At 40.1% G+C, this 24,224-nt stretch overlaps 1 protein-coding gene across 1 annotated transcript in view; it reads right to left on the reverse strand.

Annotated features, from left to right (window-relative positions):
* LOC109033011 (uncharacterized) overlaps positions 1 to 24,224 on the reverse strand; it is a 63,436-nt gene that overhangs the window by 19,240 nt on the left and 19,972 nt on the right. The window contains exons 4-5 of the mRNA XM_019045405.2: positions 23,412 to 23,582; positions 20,743 to 20,885 (exon numbers count right to left, since the gene is read on the reverse strand). Of these exons, the coding sequence (XP_018900950.2) occupies positions 20,743 to 20,885; positions 23,412 to 23,582 (314 nt within the window). The remainder of the gene's footprint in view (positions 1 to 20,742; positions 20,886 to 23,411; positions 23,583 to 24,224) is intronic.

Here is a 24,224-nt window from a genome sequence, read left to right on the forward strand (position 1 = left end):
TATTTTCCCGTGGAGCTAGCGGGGTGGGGGGTCGGCCCATCTGCATCCGCATGATGCAGCCTGAATTACAGGCTATATCGACGCGTTCCCATTGGAATATATGGTAAAGAATCGATCGTCAGTGCGTACCCTGAGGATCGATCCTTTTTCACATGTTCAAACGGCGAACCGATCGACTCATCGACACGTCAATGCAGTGAAACTCGGTCGGACTCGGCGTCGTTATCACTGGTGACAGCGCGAGAGATTCGCTTGCGTCGACGCGACGCACAGGGCGGCATTCTTATGGACGATGCGGACAAAAATCGGCAAAAGACACTTGACTTTAAATAATGAAGATAATAGCGCCGACATAGGAAAACCCTTTGGCACTATCAAAGTAAAACACTCGAGGAATAAGAAAACGTTATACCTGAGGTTTTTTTGCGTATTTTTCAAGAAAAGTTCATTCGAAGTTGGCAACCTCGAATTAGCCCCGTGTTAACAATGTAAAAGCAACGTGAAACACCTAAACTTTAACTTCAAATATCTCCGATAGTCGCAAAAAGTCGCAAGATCTTTTTCGTAGAATTGAAGTTGGATATCTGAGGATTAAGAAAATTTCAACCACCCAGAGCATTTTGCGTTTCAAGCGAGAAATCTCCATTTGAAGTTGACGTCTTTTTCCCGTGCATTTCTTACGGACCAGTGATTCCCGACCTATTTCCTGCCCACTTTCTACCCACATTTGAGGTAGTTTTGAGCGGAAAATTTGAAAATAAACCATCATAGTGAGTCAGAAATATCTTTAAGATAACAAATTCCGAAAAAAATATTCAGATGTCGAGTTGTGAATTTTTGACTTTTGTCCACAGAGGGCCACACTGTGCGACGTCTCTCCTTGCAGCGCCCCGCCAATTGAATAAACCAGAGATTCCGGCCTCCTAATGCTGAGAGACGTTGCGCTAGGGCGAATTAGAATTTGTAATTCATAAACAGGAATGGACAAATAAAGAAGGAGAAATTGAAGAAAAATAATCCGTGGTTTGCACAGTAAGAAAAGTAACCAAAATATTGTGTTAGTAAAGGAAGTAAAACACGAAGTATCACATACGCTGTTGGTTCATTTCTTTGTGTTTGGTTTTCCCTATGTCAAATCGACCAAATCCTTGGGTTGCGGTGACCAAATCTTTGGGTTGAAAAGCTGTCACGTAGTTAAAAACCAGTCGCCAGCCTCTCGGATCAAACCTGGATCGCATCGGTGGAATCCATTATCAATATTTTCCCATTTGAAGCTATTGTAAATGATCGATCATTAAGGTGTTCGTTGCGAACACCCTGTTTATCGATCCTTTTCCCTAGGTTTAAATGGTAGATCAATCGATTTACCGCAAAGCACGCCTCGCCACTGTCAGGATACATATCAGTACTTTCAAGAGGAGTAATGCGAACCGGGAGCATCGGTTCTACATACATAACAAGCCGCTAACTCAGCGCACTAGAGCGCTCTGCGACTCCAAATCGCCATCGGAATCGATCCTTCCACAAATCATCGGGCAGATTACACCGTCTGATCTCCCGCCAACCTTTTACTGGACGCCCACGCCGCCTTCTTCCGGGAGGAACCCAATCAAATACCTTTCTGTGCAACCGACTATCTGCCATTCTCCGCACGTGTCCATACCAAACCAGCTGCCTGGTTTTGATATCGTGCACAATATCTTTCTCAACTCCCATTATCTCACGCACTCGTTCATCACGAACGCGCTCTCTCCGCGAGATCCCTGCAGACCTTCGCCAAAAGTCCATTTCGGTTGCCCGTAAGATATCCTCAGATCTTTTCTTCAATAGACCACTAGACAGGGTACGAATTTCAGCATTTTGATACATGTTTCTTAAACAAAATTTCACGTAAAACACGGCGCGCACAACGAAAATTACCGAAATTAACTCCTTACGAAGATATTTAATGATTCTTGATGCGTAAATTCAAACAACCCGCTCACGAAAACTCAACACTCTACGTGATTCACATCGCGCGCTAAACGTTATCATGACAGTCTCTGCTATATTAAAATCTGACAACCTCAATTTTGACGCTTTGGCTCAGCTATAGCAAATTATTATAATTTGAACAACAAATGGTGGGAAATGAACATTGCTCGATTGAGAAGATTGCTGAAACCGTTGTAGTGCACGGTTTGACTCACGTAGAGCTTTGAGTTTCTTGTGAGCGGGCAGTTCAAATTCCTCGTAACCAATGTGAAGTAAAAACGTTAATATCTTCGTTAGGAGTTCGTTTCATTAATATTCGTTGCGTCAATCGTGTTCTACGTGAAATTCTGGTTAAGAAACATGTATCAGATTGCTTAAATTCGCACCTTGTCTAGTGGTCCATTGCCAGACCTCACTCCCGTACGTAATTATGCTCTGAGAATCGGTTCTTCCAAACAAAATACCCGGGCCGAACACCCTTATTAGAGGTTGTCAGAAATTCAAAATAGTAGGCAATCGAAGAAATTGACTTGTTTGATTCGTAGCAAAAAGGGCGCGACCTATTCTTGACACAAAAATACTTCAAGTGGTGACTTCAGAGTTCGTGGATGATTCATCAGTGTTTTGGAATGACAGAACACTCTACATCGGAGCTGGCCGTCTTGTATGAACCGATTTTGATCATTCTCCGCAACGAAGAGAGCGATTGGATTTGGTCATGTCACAAACATGATTGCTCGTTTTTTAAGTCGCGACATTTTAAGAGGACGTGATTCACAGAACGCTCTCTCTTGCTTTAATCTCCAATCCCGGAAACAAGGAGTCGGAACGAGAATAAAACAATGCGCATCTCTTGACTTCTCTTATAAAGCTGAACTTTCAAGTCCGGCAGGAATGGCTTTGGGTATCAAAATATTTTCTTGTTTCGCTGATAAACTGTATTTAAGTTCGAGGAATTCCAATTTGGACCCTTTGTGCCCACGGAAAGAAAGAATTTTGATTATGAAAGAAGGGCTGCCTGCCACGCACAGTCAGATTCTAACATATATCGATATCTCACGGATGTTATGCCTTGGAGCTCTGGGCGTAGGAAGAGAAAAACACCCGCTGTTAGAACTTCGCATCCTGAATTTCCAATGCAATTCAAATGCTCGAAATGAAATTCCGGCGTTGATAATGCTCACCGGTCCATCGAAGTGCTCAAAAACTTCACCCTGCTCGTTTCTTTATCGGTGATTCCGGAAATCGTAAGCACTTTCCGTACCAATTTGAATGTAATCTCGTAAACTTACAGCTATTTAACGGAAAAGTTTTTATTCCATTTAAGTCAGTGAAAATGTTAGCAAATGTCAAATATCAAGCGGAGGAAAACAGTTTCAGAATTCAGGGGCTTCATTTCGGTTGCACCGTTTCATTGAGGAAAAACTATTTTCGTCCCGTTCCCGATCGATAGCTATACACGTCCGTTTGCAATCTTATCGTAGAGTAAATATGCTTAACTCTCTTGTCGCCCGCGACCGGGACGATTCCTACAGCCTTACAAACTTGGCGTTAAGTTCTCTCACTTCCAACCGATTTTTCCTCATTTCAAGCTCACTCTAGAATCGTTTGACGCATGCTACCAAAAAAAAAAGAATTTTATTGAGCAGCAGAGGATTCCTCGGGTCGATTCTTGAGTCGTTATCGAATGAGTTTGATCGGAAAATCCCCATCTTGGCCATGCTTTTTATAGCAGGGTTGCCGCTGTCAGGGAAAACCGGGAAATGTCAGGGAATTTTAAAAAGTCAGAGAAACCCGGGAAATGTCAGGGAATTTTAAAAAGTCAGGAAAACCCGGGAAATTTCAGGTAATTTTAAAAAGTCGGAGAGACCCGGTAAATGTCGGGGAATTTTAAAAAGTCAGGGAAAACTGGGAAATGTCAGGGAAAATGACCAAAACGACGAAAATGTCAGTACAGGGAAAATTTGCTAAATCACCTTCATTTGCTTTGTAGAATGGGTTTGAGGTTTCGAACATCACATTTTGCCTAAAAACTATTTTCAATTATGCCTTATTAATCATCCGTCACATCTTTAATTGTCAGGGAAATTCACCAAAATGTGTCAGGGAAATGTCAAGGAATTTCCTTTATTCTTTGGCAACCCTGTTATCCATTATCCTGTTATCCGATTGTTAAATCGATTTCGATTTAACAATCGAACCGCAGGTGCCTCTCAATGAGCTTTCTCGGCGACTTGCCTTTTATTTCTGCCTTCAAGTCACTTTTTTTTTCTAATTTCGTGTATTATTCTATTTCAAAAGTTCCCTCTAAGATCTGCTATAGCCTCTAAGCGCTTCTGCCACTGGGTCCCCCAGGTTCTTTAACGTATTTGAATTTTGGGAGGGGTTTTTTTTGGGTGGGGGGCAAGATACATATAATTGAGTTTCTGTGCAATTTTATTTTCCTATATCGGGAGCTTGAGTGTTTCTTATGTATTTTGATTTTTCAGTTTGTCCCCTGGATCCGTACAAGAAGGTCTTAATCCGCGTATCTAAGGCTCTATCAAGGGACTTGATGTACTACATTCCATTAGGACCTTCAGATACAAATTCCGAATTAAGTTCAGTGTTGCAATGCTCACGGAAAATATTTAAGGGAGGGGGGGGGGCCTCTGTATCAACCTTTGACATTGCCGCACCAATGATTGTTTTTGTTTTCGTGGACGAATTGGGTGGACTTCCTCGGAGAAACGCTGAAAACAAAGGGACTTCAATCGCAGAACTTCTCTTTTGATGAATGGAAGATGAGTTTCGACTTGTTGCGGGACCCGACGTTGATTCAATTGGAGCGATTTACCGGGCGTGCGGGCTGCAGCTATCTTTTTACCGGAGACAGAAGTTTCAGCTTGCGCAGACCTGCTCTTTTATTGGGATATTTTTCCATTGATTTCCTACCGGCACTTTTTTTTTTATGCCTCTGCTCAATAGACTTAGTCTATGTTTATAGACTACCAGATTAGTTTTGGAATATTTATCAATTAATTTCCTCCCGGCAATTTTTTTTCCTTTCCCCAAATAGACTTACAGGTCCATGTTACAGACTACCAAATTTTTGGGTCAGTTTTGGTGGCGCACTAGGTTGACTTTCATTCGAAACAGCTGCTAATCCATTCATGGTGGCCGCTTTCCCCCCACAATCTTACTAGCAGATTTTCTTTTTAAGCGCTCAACCAAAAGGGAGCGCTTTATTATTTCGTCTTGCCTATAGAATTCTAGCATTCTAGTGGCAATGCGTTTAAATGGCATGGCGCACTGGCTCAAAAACAAGATGTCGGGTAGGGGCGGCAAAGGGGCCTCACATATTTAGAATAGACTTATCTGTTATACACTGGAAAAAGACACATTGGATCCAGAGTCCAGACTCTTAAAAACATCGACAAGAAAAAATACTCTTGATTCAATCAGATTTAAGCTTAAATCAAGTACGAAGCCTCTTAATTTGAGCGGATTTCCTTTTGATTTAAGCTTAAATCTGATTGAATCAAGACTCCTTTTTCTTGTCAATGTTTTCGAGAGTCTGGACTCTAGAACCAATGTGTTTTTTTCCAGTGTTACCTTTATTTATAGCTTCTGATGTCAAAGAGCGGAGGACAATAATTAATCAGTTTTAATTAATATATTTTTTTAGTGGTAGTGAACTTTTCTCAAAATTGATAGTTAAATTCTGGTGATGCGTGCTCTTTCACTCTGCGTTGCTCATCTTCTTCGGGGAACTTATAAAAACGCGCGCCTACATTTAAAATAGCTGACCTTTTCTCTAATGCAAACATATTAGAGCTTTCCCGCTTGTTTTTCATTTGGTCCATTTTAGGATTTCTTGTCCTTGGTCAATTGCAGGAGAACAGTTTTTATTGGGCACCACTGGACTACGCAAGGAGAGTAATGTTCTCTCTCTTGATCTCTCGCTCCTAGCCCCCCCCCCCCCCCCCCTCGCTAATACGTTATCTCGCCCCTGCCTCTTCTTCCCGTGTTTTCGCCCTTTATTATCCCTTTTTTCCATTTTCAATTAGATTTTAAGCCATCTTTACGATTCTCGCTAAGCTCTGGGATCGCACGAATGCTGACTAGCTTGTATTCCAGACCCGAATTTCCTTTCTCAGAGGAACTTTTTTGTTCGTGATCGTTCAAGCGGGGCTTATTGTGAAATAATATGTATACTGGTAGAATAATTTTCAAAGCTCATGCGTACTTTTCGCTCACTTCAAGCGAAAGTAATGCATCCTGGATGGCTTTGATGTTTTTCTCCTACAAACGGTTGGAGCCGTGCATTTTTCTACGGGAATCTTGTTTAACGTAGTCTCTAGCGAGAAAATTGGCTGCACTGCCTCCGTGCCGTAGCAATGCGCTCTCATTTTTCGCCTCAACATGCTCTGCAGATTCGCCTAGATTCCTTACTTCTTAATTAAAATATTTCTGGAGCATGATCATTAAATGAAATTAAATCCTCATTTACAGGGTCATCATCCACCTCCACCAGACTCAAAATATTCGCCCATCGCCGTACAACTTTAAATGGACGGAGTTAAACAGAAAGGAACCAAGCCACATCGGGATCGAACCGAGAAAAAGAGGCTTAAAGTTTAGCTCCTGCATAAGACTCAATGTAAAAGTTAATCTTCAAGTTCAATTTCTGCAAAATTTGCTCCAACAAAAACTTTGAATTTTTGGCGATAGATAGTAGAGAAGTGGTTGAGTTCAAAACCACTCATAACTCAATTTTTTCCAAAATGTGGGTTGGTTCCTTTCTGCTTAACTCAGTCCAAATGTTCCGTTCACGCTAAACAGTTTGACAAGAAGAATGAGGTTCCGACCAACTGTTCGTTTCTTCACGTTTGAATGCAAAACTTAAAGTTGAACTTTCAATTTGAGACCGAAGTCTGATATATACAGGGTGATCCAAAAGTCCCTTCCACCCCCTCTAACTTTTCACCTAATTGAGGTAGAGATTTGAAACTTGGGGGATATTCCTAGGTCAAAGGACGCTACTTTTTGGCCCCCCTAAAATTTTCAGAGAGCCCCCCTTGGGGGGAGGGGCAACGGCCCCCAACTTTTAATTTTCAAATGGGAAGACCCCCCCCTTTGTGATAGCTCGTTCGAAAGAGCATAAAAAAAGAAAACTTTTCGCGCAAACCCGAAGTCAATATCTCAAACCGTTTCAAAATGGCGGCCGGTTAAAGTTCAAAATGGCCGAAAATTCACACCGGTTATTTGTCGATGGATTTGCGCGAAAATCGGTTTGTAGGGGTATTTTGACACGAGAAAAACGAATTTGACGTTAGATTTAAAAAAAAAAACCAAAATTTCCAAAATGGCCGCCGGTTAAAGTTTAAAATGGCCGAAAATTGTCACCTCGGTTTTTTACTGATGGATTTGCCTAAAACTTGGAATTTGAGAGTATTTTGGCATAAGATAAACAAATTTTAACTTAGATTTCTAAAAAAAATCAATTTTTGGTCATTTTGAACTTTAAGCGGCGGCCATTTTGGAAATTTCGGTTTTTTTTTAAAATCTAACGTCAAATTCGTTTTTCTCGTGTCAAAATACCCCTACAAACTGATTTTCGCGCAAATCCATCGACAAATAACCGGTGTGAATTTTCGGCCATTTTGAACTTTAACCGGCCGCCATTTTGAAACGGTTTGAGATATTGACTTCGGGTTTGCGCGAAAAGTTTTCTTTTTTTATGCTCTTTCGAACGAGCTATCACAAAGGGGGGGGGGGTCTTCCCATTTGAAAATTAAAAGTTGGGGGCCGTTGCCCCTCCCCCCAAGGGGGGCCCCCTGAAAATTTTAGGGGGGCCAAAAAGTAGCTCCCTTTGACTTAGGAATATCCCCCAAGTTTCAAATCTCTACCTCAATTAGGTAAAAAGTTAGAGGGGGTGGAAGGGACTTTTGGATCACCCTGTATAGAAATCGTTGGAAATCAGTCGGCTATGCCTAGATGGTGAATTTTATTTGCGTTTCAGACATAGGTCGTGTATCCAAATGTAGCAGGTCACTAAATTGTCTCCCCAAATATGGAAGAAGACAAACAACGGTCCAATGAAACATAATTAAACGTAAGACCAGGTAATGATGAAGACCAGTTTCCAAGATTTTCTGTTACTGTGGTACGTCGATGAATTGGACCGCGTTGACCAGAAAGGAACTAAGCTACAGTAGCTATTGTTATAAATATTTTAATCGGAAACGGATGTGCTTATTTTTGTGTAAATTTTAAAGAATGTTCCGCATAGTACGAAACAATTTCCTTAAAATGTTCAAAAGAATACGCTTAGCCCAGTTTAATTTGGCAATAGCTAATGTTTCTTGGTTCTTTTCTGTTGGGCGCAGTCCGATCCGAACGGTGAGAAAGTACGTTTAAAACGCAGCGCTGCGGGCCGATTATTGAAACTGATAGACAAAGCGATAGACAAAGATGACATAGGGAGTATGGAGCGATCCTATTGGTTGACATAGGTGGTTCTCATAGACTAAGGGGGAAAATGATGGACTAACCGTCGGGTCTCTCGTGGGTTGCCGTTAGTTAGTCTATTACCTACCTCCTTTGTCCATTACAACCACCCGTTTCCACCAATAGGATCCCTCCAAATCCTTTTTGTCGTCTTTGTCTATTGCTTTGTCTATCAGTTTCAATAATCGGCCCGCAGGGGAGTATATTGATCTATTCATGGGATCATGAAAAAGCCACACTGGATCGCGAAAAGCTGAATCAACTGCAAATAGACACTGAAAATGTGAGAATAACTAATGGAACAACCGGCGACGATACAGAGTCTATGTCCGTTAGGTGCAAAAAATTCGCGGGGTAAAATCGCAACTCCATGATGAATAATTCTTTTCTGAAACCAGAAGCTGACAGTTCTCACGCTGAGTCTTGCGGTCTCTTCTACTGGATTTAAATTTTTAACTTCAAATGCTCTCTACGTGACATTCGACCGTTGAAAAAACTTCAGAGCACTCGGAAAGTTGGACAATAATTTTTAATCACAATAGAATCGTGGCACAGTCCGGCGTTCGTGAAAGTATAATTGAAACTTTTCGCAAACTTTCGCTCGTCGGATGTTTTTCCGTTTTTGTTTTTGTTTTGTCCGTTTGAAGTTTTTTTGTGTCACGGCATAATTGGAAGTGCACTTTCTCACTTCGTTACCCATACTGTCAGCCGATTTTACCATCGGAGTGAGTGTTGCAACATTTACGGGTGAAATTCACTCAGACTCAACCTCCTATTATTGATGTAATCCTCCTTCAGGTGCGTGCGATTAACCAAATACTTGTACTCAATGCTGATTATTCACCACGAAGTTGGTGACAGCGGCAGCTTTTCAGCCACATGATATAATCCCTTTGTTTAACCGCGGAAGCAGTTTAATCTTGTCAGCAGTGAAACATGAAAGCAGCTCGAAAGACCTTCCAGGGGTTTTCACGGTGGAAAATCAATTCTAACATTTTAGGTGTCCAGATACAGCTTTTAAAGTTTATCAACATCGGTTTTTTGGTGAAAAGAGTAAGATTCAGTAATACGGTGATTCATTAATAGCTTTGGTTAAAAAGTTAACGTAAATTGATTTAAAACAAAGGGAAAAAAATAAGAATAAATTAATGAAATACTGGAACTTTCAACAACATTCAAAATTAGCCCATGGCGTGTACATTTCCGTGTCTGTGTATAATACATATCTCTATCTTATACATGCGATTGAGAAATCAACAATTGGACGTATTTCTGCCAAACGGAACTATGTGCATTATGACGTGAGCCCTGTTATGCATATATTCTTATGGGTCTCAGGGGTCATGTCTTAATGCACTTAATTCCGTTTGGCAGAAATACGTCCAATTATAGTAAAGAAAATATTCATCGCAATTCATCGAGCGGATAAGAAAGCATATTGGTCACTAAAAGTGAGCTTCTCAAACGGAAAATCGTGGTTAGTAAAATACTTCTCGTCATTTCATCTCCAATTTCCATCGAGCAAAGACTGTTCGAATCAGGTCAATTACGGACAAATGAGGCTTCATCCTTTGATCTCGAATCCTTTTTATTTTCGAATTTGTAATGTGGTCTTTGATCGGGCAGCTAACCGAGTTAACGCCAATCGTAAATACCAATTTACCAATTTGACCGACGGGTAACTAACGGCTATAATAGACCGAACAGATTTCTGTTGGTATAGCGGAAGGTATTCATGCAATCACTCGATAATAAGCGCTGGAAAGAGCTATGAATGAAAAATGAGCGCTCGGCAGTGAAATAGATATCGTTCGCTCGGTTTCAGGATCCAAATTTATAGAGCAAATCAAACGTTCATTTCCGTAGGAACTCTCGAGCTTTGAATGACGGGTAAAAAAAGAAATTGAATTTAAACGCAAAGGGAAATAAATGGGTCAGAGAAAGGTGCGGAGTGTAAATAATTTTGATTTATGAGCGGAGTTGTCTTCGTTTTGCGGCAGAGTTGTCATATTTTATGAAGTCATACAGCGAACCGTGTTCATTGACGCGTGGTTTGTATCCGTGTCAGTCTTTATTCTCCTCTGTTGGTTCATATACAACACGTATGGCAAATATCAAAATGATTGAAGTCACAATTAAGGTGCGTATGTGTACTAAAGTCACAGTTTTCTATATTTTGAAGTCTTCATAGATGAGGTAAATTATGTGAGTTCTGCTCTTGATTTTTTATCTTTTTTAACTTATTTTTCTTCTTTTTTTTGTGTCGCGCTAGGTGGTTGTATAATTTCCAAGGAAACGCCCAGATCAGTAGAAACATTTTGCCTAACAATGAAACGGCACAAGAAATTTTTGGAAGAAAAGAGCTTAGGGAAACTAGAAATATTATTGAATGACACATTTCATGTGTTGTTTCGCTGATCTGCCACGAAACTAACGGGCACTAGGTAGTGCCGGTTTGGCTCTATTCAGAAAACTTCAGGGTGGGTTAACAGAAGAGCTGACCCGCTAAAAGTAATCCACCTCTTAATTTGAATTTCATGAATTTCGTCAAAAATGCCGAAAAAGTTCGTTAGGGGCGGTAGTTCAGTTGCCTTTTCGACCTAAACCCAGCTAAAGTCGCGCATTTCACCACAACCTGACTCGAGTACGCCAGTAGTGAAGAAATAAAATTGTGAGTATCTCTTTTCTCTTCATTTCTGAATTCCATGATTTCATATTCATCACTTTTCGCTTGCGAACTGCCGGTGACTTTTAATCGCCTACGACATAATGACTTGACGCCGTATAATATAAATGTATTCATAGGGTTGTAATTACAATGCGGACTAAGACTCTCAGTATTCGACCATCGATGTTTCTTCGACTTGGTGAAGTCGCAATAGTGAACTCGAGACTTATGATCGATTAGTAATTTTTTCAATATTTTTTTTTCGAAGTTCATGTTAGTTAATTTTTATCGGATTCCATTGCTTCCCACCGAATTTTCCAAAATCGACGCGCAGCTTGTCCTGGATTTGCTTTTGCTTCAGTCGGAGTCTAGAATAATCAGAGCTTTGGACGTTTAATTGTATTTCTTTCAGCTGAATTGGATTGCATTTTGCGAGAAGGAACCAAGAGCATTCCAATGTTGAAAGAATTGTGCAACTTACATTTTTTGCAATACAATCACTGAATCATGCAAAAAAAAATCAACTTTACTGATGTAATTTTTGTCTTGAATTTTCAGTTCATTGAGAGTAGAGATAAAACTCGTCTAGATCATCAGTTTATATGTATTCGCAAGGTGAAAAAAGTTGCACAATCTTAGCGACATCGGAATGCTCTCAGTTCCTTTTCAAAATGCAACCCGATTATTTTGATAATACAAATTCTCGCACAAAAAAGCAATTTGACATAATGTATTTCAATCAGGTGACCAAATATCAATTGCATGTTCTTATTTTTTCTACAGCCGGAGTTAGCAAAATATAAAACCCTAGAAGTTACATTGCATTTCTCAACCTTAATTATTCTAATATCACAACTTTTCGCACTAAAAAGCAATTTGACAAGATTTATGTCAATTTTAGGGGTCCGAATAGTAATTGAATTTTTCTGTCTTCCTGGCGCTCTGCGTGTCGCGCCTTTTAACGGTACCAAACACCACCGGACAAATTATGGTGATTGATTTAAAACAATGTCCCATTTCTCATTCAATCGTTCAACATCGCAATCTGTTGCCACGCATAGAGTAGACGTAACTGTCTATCCTCCGCCACTTTATCGCTGTTTCCAGATGAAACTTGCGTCTCATTCGCCGGGATCCCGGAACTGCCGTGAACTCTGCCGTGCACTCTGCCGTGCTAAGGAAGAACGCCGTATGAACATCCGAGAGTTACCAAATTGCCTCGGATTTAACATGTATTTTTAACGAAATGTATGAATGTTTTTCCTTAAATTTTGCAAAAAAATCAGATTAAATTGCGAAAAAAATGGTCCGAAAAATTGGAAGAAAAGTATTTACAATTTCCCCAATAAATTCGTATTATATTAGAGGAAATTTGGCAACGCCTGGAGGCTCATACGGCGTTTTTCCCTAGCACGGCAGAACTGCTCAAGTGTCGTACGTGGCAACGCTAAATCGCGATGCAGTTGCAAAACACCGAGACCCGAGCTGGAGTCCTACCCTGAACGGAACAGATACAGCGACCTCATGAAAAACTTGATCTGATTATTCTCGAATCTGTGAAATGTGAGCTTTTTTCCCTAATACCGCTCGGCGAAGAGAAATCGTCGATCGGGAGGAAGGTCAGAACGCGGGGGCGTCGGCGAATCGCGCGCCACGTCTCAGCGGAAGGGTTATGTTATTTGAGAGGGAGAATATCGACTTCCTTTCGTCCCGAGGAAAAACGACGTATACATCAGATGTTGCCCGATTTCCTTTGACATATTGCCCCACTTCCGAGCCAATTTTTCAATATTGCTGTTCCAATTTTTCAGGAAATTTTGTCCGTAGTTTGATCTAATCCAATATCCGAGCAATATTCTCAATGTTTATATTCCATTTTTTTTTTCAGAAAGTTTTGTCCGTAGTTTGATCTAATCTAATATCTGATGAATTTCTCAATATTTCAATCTCCAATCCTCAGAAAATTATGTCCAAAGTCTGATATAAAATGTCTGTATATTTCAAACAAAGTTATTAGTACATTTTCTTGGAATTAAATCTTTTTGGAGAGTAAATAGGGCAAAATTTAGGATTTCACGTACGCCGCACTGGAAAAAAAAAAATTGGATCTAGAGTCCAGACTCTTAAAAACATCGATAAGAAAAAATACTCATGATTAAACAGATTTAAGCTTAAATCAAGAACCAAGCCTCTTAATTTGGGCGGATTTCCTTTCGATTTAAGCTTAAAGTTGATTGAATCAAGAGTCCTTTTTCCTGTCAATGTTTTCAAGAGTCTGGACTCTAGATCCAATGTGTTTTTTTTCCAGTGCGTCTTTCCTTAGCATGGCGCCTCAGCTTAAGTGTTATGTTATTCGACAGGTATAATATCGAATTCCTTCGTCCTACGAAAAAATCATAGATTTCCTTTGACAAATTACCAAGTTTCTGAGCTAATTTCTCAAACCTTCCGCTCCATTTTTCAGAATTTTTTTTTTCGTGGTTTGATCTAAAGTGTCTGAAAATTTCAAGGAAAAATATTCGTAACTTATCTCGATAATAAATCTTTTCCGGGAGTAAATACGGCAGAAATTAGATTTGCATACGGTGTTTTCCCTTAGCGCGGCGCCACAGCTGAAGGGTTATGTTATCCGAGAGGGAGAATATCAACTTCCTCCGTGCGAAGGAGAACCGCCGTATGAGACTTCAGACGTCGCCAAATTTCCTTTGAAAAATCACAAATTTTCGACTAAATTTGCGAGTATATCTGTTCCTGCCTTTCGGAATATTTGGTGCGGAGTTCGATCTGAAATATCTGAAATTTTCAAGGAAAAATTTTCATAACTTTTCTCGAAAATAAATCTTTTCCGATCGCGAATATGGCAAAATTCAGATTTATATTCGGTGTTTTTTCTCAGCACGGCAGTATTAGTAGCACGACGGCGGAGCACATGCTTTTGAGCGCTATTCGTACGTCTTTGGGACCATTGAAAGCGCCGAAGTCCGGCCACAATAGAGGGAACGTTGAGGAGGCTCTCGGGCCAGTGCAGCGGTCCATTAACCGCGATTTGCCTTCGTACTCATGTCGGGCTTGCCCGTGTATTTTAAGTGGTAGACAGCCACTCCATAGCATCTTTTTCCCCGCCACTAGAATTATTTATTCATATCTCTCGAGTTTAATCGGCTTGATAAAAGACATTTGACCGGCGAAACTCTCGCTTTGGCCTCTGGACTCTCCGCCTCGAAGCTGGGGCTCTGAAGTAGGGGGTCCAGCTCTGCCGTGCTGAGGAAAAACGCCGTATCAACATTCCAGAGTTGCCAAATTTCTCCAGATAAACCATTGATTTTCTAAGAAAGTTAGTCATGTTTTCCCCTCGAAATTTTCAGTTATTTTAGATCAAATGGCCAACAAAATTATTTGAAAAAATTGAAGTCAAATGTTCCCAATTCTCCGAGAAAATTTCGTTTTTATTGAAGTAAATCTGGCAACGTCTAAAAGTTCCTACGGCATTTTTCCTTAGCACGACAGAGCTGGCACTCCTAGATTTTGTGAGGGATGCAAGAGCATTCTTTAATGCAATTTCAAGTCGTTTTCAATGCCAAGAAAACCGAGTATGAATCAGTTTGTGCTTCAAACGATGGGTTTTCAAAGTCCATCATATGGTGACTGTCGAGACGTATGATTCTCTAAAAAAAGGAGTTCTCTAACTCCCCTTATTCCGCGCCCTAACGGAAAAATCTCAAGCTGCCGCCTCGCAGTCTCCGATCAGTCTGAAAGCATTTCTCGTTTTGGATGCATTCCTCGTTCCTCGTTACCGTGTTTTTTGTATTTTCTTACGTTTTCATGTGCTTCCGCTACACTTTTTTCATCTCAAAGATCACTAAATGCACCGGAACTTTTAACATCCACTTGCAAACCTCATAACACTCTCTTCCTCAAAAGAGTGCTTTCACGGGCCCTCTTTCATTTAGAACCTGTGGTGGAATATCTAAAGGAAGGAGTGTCATACCTATGTGAAGGGAACATCCCATAATAAATGGATTACATTTTTCAAAAAAGAACCAAGAGCATTTCAGCGTTGCTAGGATTGTGCAACTTACATTCTTTGCAGTAAAATTACTGAAATCATGCATTAAATTGAATTTACAAAGTTAATTTTCGTCTTGAATTTATAGTTTATTGGTAGTATAGATAAACTTGTTAGATGACGTCTATATTTTCAAGGTAAAAAATGTTGTACAATCTTAGCGACATTGGAACGCTCTAGGTTCCTACTTGCTAAATGCAATCCAAATATGAAGGCAAAATCTAATGATACGCAAGAATTGCCGTTTTTAACTGTCTCTACGTGACAAAACAGAGTGTATCGATGAGTTTTGTCTAGTTTATTATCTTTTTTTCTACACCTGCCGGGCAGTGTGGCAGTGCGGAAAACCTGATTATATTGTAGCCAACGTGACGTGCGGTCATGCATGTCATGCCGTTTGTTTACCTATAAGGATTTGTTAATCTCTGCAAGCCCACTCAATCACTCAAAATCCCTACATGTATCATCTTCATACCTTAATACCATGTTCACGTAAGCGAAGAAATATTTGCCCAGCATTGGCTCTTTGTTCTTGTATAGCTTGTAAGTTTTATTGTTTGAGGAGGTCTATTTCGCATGCACATTCCAATTGTACACGAAACACTCCTTTTAATGTCCAGTCAATACTGGTAAAAATTTTCTTGATATATTATTTTCCCTTAAAGAATCGTTTCTTGTCGACAAATGTGGTGTTCTTAACTAATCCGTGCAAATTCAACTCAACATCAGTTTTTTTCTGTTACAAAAGCGTCGTTCGTCATCGTTAAGTTTAAGTGAAAAAAACGATACCAAAACGACGTTTCTTTAACTCAAAAAACTGAATAAAAAATCACATTGTGTTGACGAAAACCGACGCTTTAAGTCAAAACAGTATCTCACGACAAAATTTTTCAGTAAAAGCATGGTACGGCATTCAGAGATCGAGTGATTCCATTGGAGTTGGGTTTCATCTCGTGATACAACTATTTTAACTTGAGTGTGTTGCACAGTATCTAGTGTAATTGAAGGCGTTTTCAATTGGTGCGGTCCACGCGGAGTGAACTGCGCCAGGATAGCCGGACTTGCTGTTGGTCCTGTTCCTGCATCGTCTAGCGTCATCTGGTCTCCAGCGTCTCTAGGTCTCTAGTCTAACGACCAATACAAATCAGGAAGGGCGGGGAAGGGGCTTTTAAAGCGATTAATATATTATGAAGGCAATGGGAAAAGCAAAGTCAACATCGAGATTATCGTTTTTGCACGAATCAAGAAATCATCTGCAGTTGTTTGTAAATAAATAATTAATTGTAATTGAACCGATTTTTTCCAAATCACGTAAGCGCGAAAATTGCGAATGCGGAAAAAAAAAAAAAAAAAACAAGAAAACCCGTTTCATTCGCTTTGTTGACAATCTTCGAATTCCAAAAAATGTACGTTCTTTTAGAAAGCTATTTTGAAATCAGACACGATTGATTATACCAGAGCAAACGAAGAGAAAACAACCCCTCTACCACCGAAATAGAGATTGGCGCTCACGTGTTTTGGAAAATAATCGGTTTGACGATGATGGTTAAATTAACGCTTATTTCGAGTGTACTGAATGTAATTTGAGACGGAGATACGTTGCGACGGCTTGGCGTGTGTTGAATGCTACGATCTTGGATTCAATTTCACGTACTATATTTCCAATGATACTTCAGAGCCGAGGCAACATGGCAACGTTGGATGTAAGATCAAAGAAACTTCCCTATATACGGGGGCACTATTCGGCTGCGTTGCGTTGACTCGATGAAGAAGTACGCGGCTCGCCCGGAGCGGATGTTCTCGATTTGAATTTTCGGTTTGCTACAGAGAGCCACTTACAAAGGATACTTTTTACGCCCACACAACACCGCGACTGCCGAGATCGCAGTCGCTTCTTTGTGATAAGCAGCGTGCCCTTTCGCAGGAAAACTCCTCCAGCGCAAGTTATGAGGGAAGGTCTCAGGGTCATCTCCTTTGTCGCATCGAGACGTGAATATTATTCGAGCAGGCCGGCAACTACGATCTCAGGAGGAGGTGTTGGAAATCATTTCCTTTTGTTCCTTCGGAAGTAATCCTTGTTGTTTAAACGCCAGAGTCAAAGAACGATAGACAAAGGGGCTCAGCTAGGAAGTTTGTCTTGTTTCTCCTCTTGTTTCTTTGCGAATATTCATGAGACCTGCACACATATTCTAAAAACCGAAAAAAGCTTGTTGATTACTGTCTGAAAATTGTTCTCGATTTCCAGTGAGTCTCTCGTCTGAATCTTTTTCCTCCGAAGGTAACAAAATGTTAAACGCCCCAACCGATTCTTGTAATCGAATATGAAAATCAGTACAAACGATTGTAAACTGTTAACAGAATTTCCTCCAAGGGATTTTCCGACCTAGAAGCATCTTCCAATTTTCGGTTCCAAAGCTTAATTAGGAAAGCTTTTAAGAGGGGGTACGGACTGTCGGGGCAGCCTGTATTTTACGCGGTGGTACTCATATTGATTAGATATTATTACTCTCATTCCGCTTGTTAAAACATCGACGCTGAAATCTCCACAAAAGGCTGTATGGAATACGAAACTGTATCTTTTGAGTGTCAGGTGCCCTAAACGCTTCATCGAAATCTGATGATCATAAGATTTTCTGTGTTCTCTTTGCCCCCTGTGTGACGTAATCTTCGCAATACCGCCAGGGCATTAGTTCTGTCACCTTTTTTCGTGAAGATCATCAGTATTCTCCGCGTGTCCCTTTTTGGACTAATGAATCCTATTCCAGGCTGTGAACCCCAAAACACCTCAACAAGTTTACTCCTCCGTCTTCCATGCGCGGCTTGTCATCATGTGTAGAGGGATCTTGATTGAATTGAGCCTCCTCTGTTTTCTTCAAGGAAAAGTTATCAACTAGATTTCCTTGTGGAAGCTATTCCCGAGGCAGCGGGGGCGAGAAAAAGTAACGCCCATCCGTTAAGAACTTTTCTCTTCGTATCAGTATTCATAACGCGCGTTGATGACGGCGCAGAGATGCAACTATTCGTGTTTGATGAATGTCCGTGTTGTATCTGCATAATTGAAGGCGCGAGGTCAGAACTCGCAATTCCGCTCAGATTCAGGAGAAAAGATCGATTCTGAGACGGTATCTTAACCTAAGTTGAAAGGAGCTATATATCAAGCTGACAAGATCGAAAAAGCGTAACTGAACTTTTGGCGTAAAGTTCCATTATGAATAATCTGTGAAATGTCGCACAATGAATGGTACCCGTGAAAAATTGGACCACATTTTGTAATAAGGAACCACTATTTCTGGCTCAATTAAGGAACAGCATATATGCCATTGTTTTCCTACGCCAAAAGGCGCTTTTTATGGAAGAGCCAGAGATAGTGGTTCTTTATTGCAAAATGCAATCCGATTTATGTGCGATCCATTGGATTGCATTTTCAAGTTTTATCTTCCCTCCCAATAAACTATAAATTCAAGACGAAAATAAACACAATTGCGATAAATGTCAAGTTGCACAATCCTACCAACATTGGAATGTTTTTGGTTCCTTTTCGCAAAATGCAATCCAACTGTCGTGTGATTTGCGATTATCCCTTTGTAACAATTAACTTTATAAACGTTTAACCAATTAATAGCATGTGATTGGCATCATTGAAATAATTAATCCATTAGTCAGACATTACGGCTGTGACCTTAAACTCGCGGGCAATTTCCGTCACGAGAAATGCACCTTCCCGTGTTTAATACACAAAAACAATGAATTTGTCAACAATTAAATTAAAGAGGGACGCCAAAAACGACCGTTTTTTGGCACAATTTGGGCCAGCGGGGATTTCTCTGAAACCGGGCCCAAACGATACCGTATGATACCCTAAAACTCTGCTTAAAATTTTAGCTTGAGTATACGCACGGTTTTTGAGAAATGAGGGGGCAACGTTGCCAAATCGCCATCATTCTGGACAGCATTTCTACAGCAAAAATACGGGAAAAATGGACGAAAAAGTTACACCTTTGATGGGTTTTGGCTGTGAATGTTCTTACTCGGCCCCCGTGCATATAGCTGTGTTCAGTTTCAAAAATTTTGGTCGCACAGTGGTCCAAAATGGGGAGAAATCGTCGACAAATCATTATTCTTTGTCAAATTTTTAAAAATGGAAATAAAATTGTCGGTCTGTTGCAGTTTTCATGGCTAACAATGTTCTTATCGGTCCTCAATGCATGAAATTTTGTTCAGCTTCACAAATTGACATTGCACAGTGGTCAGAAATGCGGGAATTAGTGGACAAATTAAGATCCTCTGTGAAACTTTTTAAAAATGAAGTGAAACTGTTGGTCCCCAGTAGAGTTTAGATCCCGGAAAAATTCTTTAAATTCTTTTTTGGGCTGTTTAAATCTTTTTTAATTTTTTCTCTCCATTTTTCCTTTTTTTTAAATTTCTGAAAGTTTGCATATTTTATTGAGATAATGCTACAAAGTCTATTCTATAATAACGTTCCATAAACAATACGGTCTGACATGCATTAATAATTAAAAAAAGAAATTAAATACAAGAATTTTTCCGGGATCTAAACTCTACACGGGACCAACAGTTTCACCTCATTTTTAAAAAGTTTCACAGAGGATCTTAATTTGTCCACTAATTCCCCCATTTTTGACCACTGTGCGATGTAAATTTGTGAAGCTGAACACAATTTCATGCGTTGAGGACCGATAAGAACATTGTTAGTCATGAAAACTGCAGCAGACCGACAATTTTATTTCCATTTTTAAAAATTTGACAAAGAATAATGATTTGTCGACGATTTCTCCCCATTTTGGACCACTGTGCGACCAAAATTTTTGAAACTGAACACAGCAATATGCACGGGGGCCGAATAAGAACATTCACAGGCGAAACCCATCAAAGGTGTAACTTTTTCGTCCATTTTCCCCGTCTTTTTGCTGTAGAAATGATGTCCAGAATGATGGCGATTTGGCAACTTTGCCCCCTCATTTCTCAAAAACCGTGCGTATACTCAAGCTAAAATTTTAAGCAGAGTTTTAGGGTATCATAAGGTATCGTTTGGGCCCGGTTTCAGAGAAATCCCCGCTGGCCCAAATTGTGCCATTCTTGGCGTCGCTCTTTTGCAAGAAGGAACCACCTCTCTCTCTGCCTCTCTCTTAAAAGCATATATATGCATAGGAAAACTAATGGCATGTATGTTGTTTCTAAAATGGGCCAGAAATAGTGGTTCCTTATTGAAAAATGTAATCCAAGGGTGTGCGATGAAAAATTTGTGTAATGTGTCGATCGAATTTAGGTCAGTCAGGCAGTGCAACTGTGGCATAAATTCTCACGCCATTACTTTTGATACCGCTGTTTCGAAGGAATGCAACTCTGAGAACATCAATTGGACTGCATTTTGCATTTTGGAATTATAAATTCTGGCCCGGTTTATAAACAACGTATGTGCCATTAGTTTCCCTATGCACATAAGTTTTTTTTCAGATGAGCCAGAATTTATAGTTCCAAATTGCAAAATGTAGTCCAATTCTTTGTTAACGTACGTACTCACCGTTTGTAGACTTGAAGCTCCGCGGACAAACCACCGGCTATTTTTTCACTCTCCACGATTCGAAAGTTAAATTCATGCGACTCAGCTACCAGCTGCTCAACACATTTATCCTTGTTCTCGATCGTTTTTCTCAAATCCGCTATCTGAGAACATGGAGAACAATTAAGAATCAATCATTCGTCCCATGTTTACATCGGGAACTTTCAGTGGGTCTCAGCAACGTGACACACAAAAGTTATGTACCTATGTAATTTTTATTAGGATCGTTCACACAAGAACCTATGCAGCATTTCATAACTAAAATATCGCAATATTTTGAAATGAAGCTGCGATTTTCGGCGATAAAATTGATCGGATCATCAACATCTGAGGGATTATCCTCAATAATGACACAGTTTCATGTATGTTAAATCGCGCGTTCGAAATTTCATCGCGATTTATCATGATTTCATTAATGTCCCTCTTAGGGATTACAATGTGTTGCCCGTACAGAAAATTAAGCAAATATTTTCAGGTTTTAAAAAATAAGAGATAGGCTTGTACCTTCTCTCAACTTCATTGAATTAATGGAATTTTTTCCATGCTGTTATTTTTTACAGTTACAAATCCCCGTGATCCCTTGGAAGTGTGTTTTTTGAAATTAAACCGTTGAATTTTATTTGAAATACGTTAATGTTGTGCTTTTAATGGTGCTACGTTAAGGATCTCTTTAAACCTCACTTAAACACGATGTGGCGCCCAGAGGAGCTAGTTAAAGGACGGCTATGAATACGGTCTTAAAAGTACTACCAACTCAAGTGCCAACATAACAAGTGGAAAACTAATTAGTCGTGGATGAGAGAAATACCGTCGCTATTTCTCAAAAACGTTTACACTTGTAAGAACATATTTCCAATTATATGATTCTCATTTGAATTACTATCATACACGCAGGATAAAAACTTCGGGTCCTATTGAACCTTATATGTAGATTTCAGTACATTACACGTAGCAGTTGATTTTTTTTTAATGAACAAATTTCATATTCAGAGGATGAAGGATGTATGTACTTTGTAGTTTTTCATAAGAGCAATTTTCATTCGATACGTGAGAAGGAACAATTTTTCGTCACATTTCATGTCTCATTTCGCTCCTTTTGAAGATCAATATTTTTCGTCAGCGTCCGCTATCATAATGACTTGAATCACTCTAAAGTCGGACTTATTCGACCAAAACAATACATTTTTCCCTAGCTCCCTTTGAAGTGAATGACCGGACCGAGTTAAGTCGTATTAAAACGGCTCTCCCACGCATCAAAGCGTTTCAAATTCATGGGATTAATTGAAATCAGTCCAAACCCTCTTTTTTTACTGCGGCGAGGGCCATTTTGTATCAATTAGGTATTTCATCTCTGTTTCGACCGGGAAAGATTTTCCGTCATCCAGCTCAGAATTGACTGAACCCGTTTAAATAGCCTTCTAAGCTCATAACGTTAAACTTCAAACGGGCGGATGGAATGCGGTGGAGCTTCATTTGGACGCATCTATGTCAAAAGGATCTATGTTGCTCGCAAACCTTATATACGTAGTTCCGTTTAGGATAAATACGTCTATTTAACGAGGGTCGACCTTTTCAAATGAAGTAATACCTTTGGTTACGTGGAGATCTACCGTGCTAAAGAAGAACGTCGTTTCAGCCTTCAGACGTTGCCACATTTCCTTCTAGAAAAACCAAATTTACTGAGTGAAGTGTGAATATTTTTCCTCAAAATTCGCAGTGATTTTTTTTTACGATTTAATTTAAAATACCTGAAAATTTCAAGGAATAATACGCATAGATTTCCTCAAAAATAGATGTTTTATTCGGGAAAATCTGGCAGCTCTCGAATGTCCATACGGCGTTTTTCCTTAGCATGGCAGAGATATCGTCAGTGTAATATTTATTTTCCGATTCCGCGGAAGCAAAGAGGGTTGTGCATGATGCATTCATCCGTGATCCTTCGGATTCCTCAGAAGCACATCCATCGGACACGGAGCCTATGATCCTATCCCTCGTTCGACTTCATCACGAGGGTTTAGCTTGTCTGTTCCTCGGCCAAGAATTAATTAAGAGCAGGAGCGGCTCAAAAATAAAAGCACAGCCGATGGGATTTCTCCGGAGGACCCGTGTGTATGCCAGAAAAAATCCAATTGCGCTATCGAGTGATCTCCTTCTATCTGCCCCAGTTTGATCCCCCGTTCATTAGTTATCTTCGTTTTGTACATCTGACCCAAAAAATTTACCCACCAGAAGTAAATATTCCTGAGTCTTTTCCTTTGATCTCAACATCGGATTTTATATCTTCAGCTTTCCGGCCGAAGTATCGCAAGCGTCATGTGACGTTTGAAAATTTCCGGCGCCGTTCTATTTTTTTACAGAGAAATTTTTCGACGGAGCTGTCTGAAAATCTCACTGAATTTTCTTTGTGCTGCCAATAAAATTGGGTGAAATTTTCGAATAGATTCAACCGACAATTTCTCTGGATAATACTAAAATGACGGCAAAGATTTTTAAACGTCGCGTAGCGTTTACGATTTTTTGGCCGGAAGGTGACAATATAACCTCGAGAAAGATGTGTTTTCTCGATAATCCTTCAGGATTTCAACGGACGGACATTATCACAGTATTTAGTCTTTCCTGTCTCTCCTTACCTCTTTGATTAGACCATCCTTTTCGTGCTTGGCATCCTGCAGCTGTTTCTTCAAAGCCAAAATGAAGAGGTTGGCAGCATCCATCTTGTTTTTCAGATTCATACTTTCCTTTTTCATGAGAGCAGTCCGATTGTCCGCCCGCTCCAGGCATTCCCTTTTCAAATCCAGCTCCTGCGGGGAGCACATCAGGGATGAGTATCAATTGTTGCTGTGATAAATTCGTCCGGCGGCTCAGCCATTGTATCGGGAAACAATCCCGCAACAAAAGCACGAGCCACCATTGCCGAACCTTGCCCGAAACTCTCGCATTATCGTTTCGAGAGTCCCAAATTAATGCGCCATAACGTGAGAATTGATTTTTCGAATCCAATCTAGACCTCTGCAGCCTGATTGTTGAAATTTATGTCGACACGGCAAGAATCGAAAATCGATATATTACCTGGCGCAGATAGGACTATGTCTTGTCTTATCGTGCCGACACAGCCAGTTAAAGGTTCAACAATCCGGCTGCTGCTGTCGGGAAGTTTCTCCGACAACTTTTTTTTTCGGCGTTAGAGCCCATGAAAGTTGTGGATTTTTTTTTTTTATCAAAGTTTGTTTAAAGCTACTTCTGTTTTTTTGTTGTTCAAATCGTCAAAGATAGGGGAACAATGGGGTTCAGTGGCGTGGCGAGCTTTGCAATTTATCGATTGATCTGCCATTTTACCCATGGAGAAATATCGATGATCAATCATTTACGCCTCGCCACTGTTGGGGTTTGGGAGACTTTTAAATGCTTTTCATATTTTGTGGTTTTAAAAGTGTGCGCCTTAT

The sequence above is a fragment of the Bemisia tabaci genome, chromosome 3, assembly GCF_918797505.1.
Source record: "Bemisia tabaci chromosome 3, PGI_BMITA_v3".
NCBI lineage: Eukaryota > Metazoa > Arthropoda > Insecta > Hemiptera > Aleyrodidae > Bemisia > Bemisia tabaci.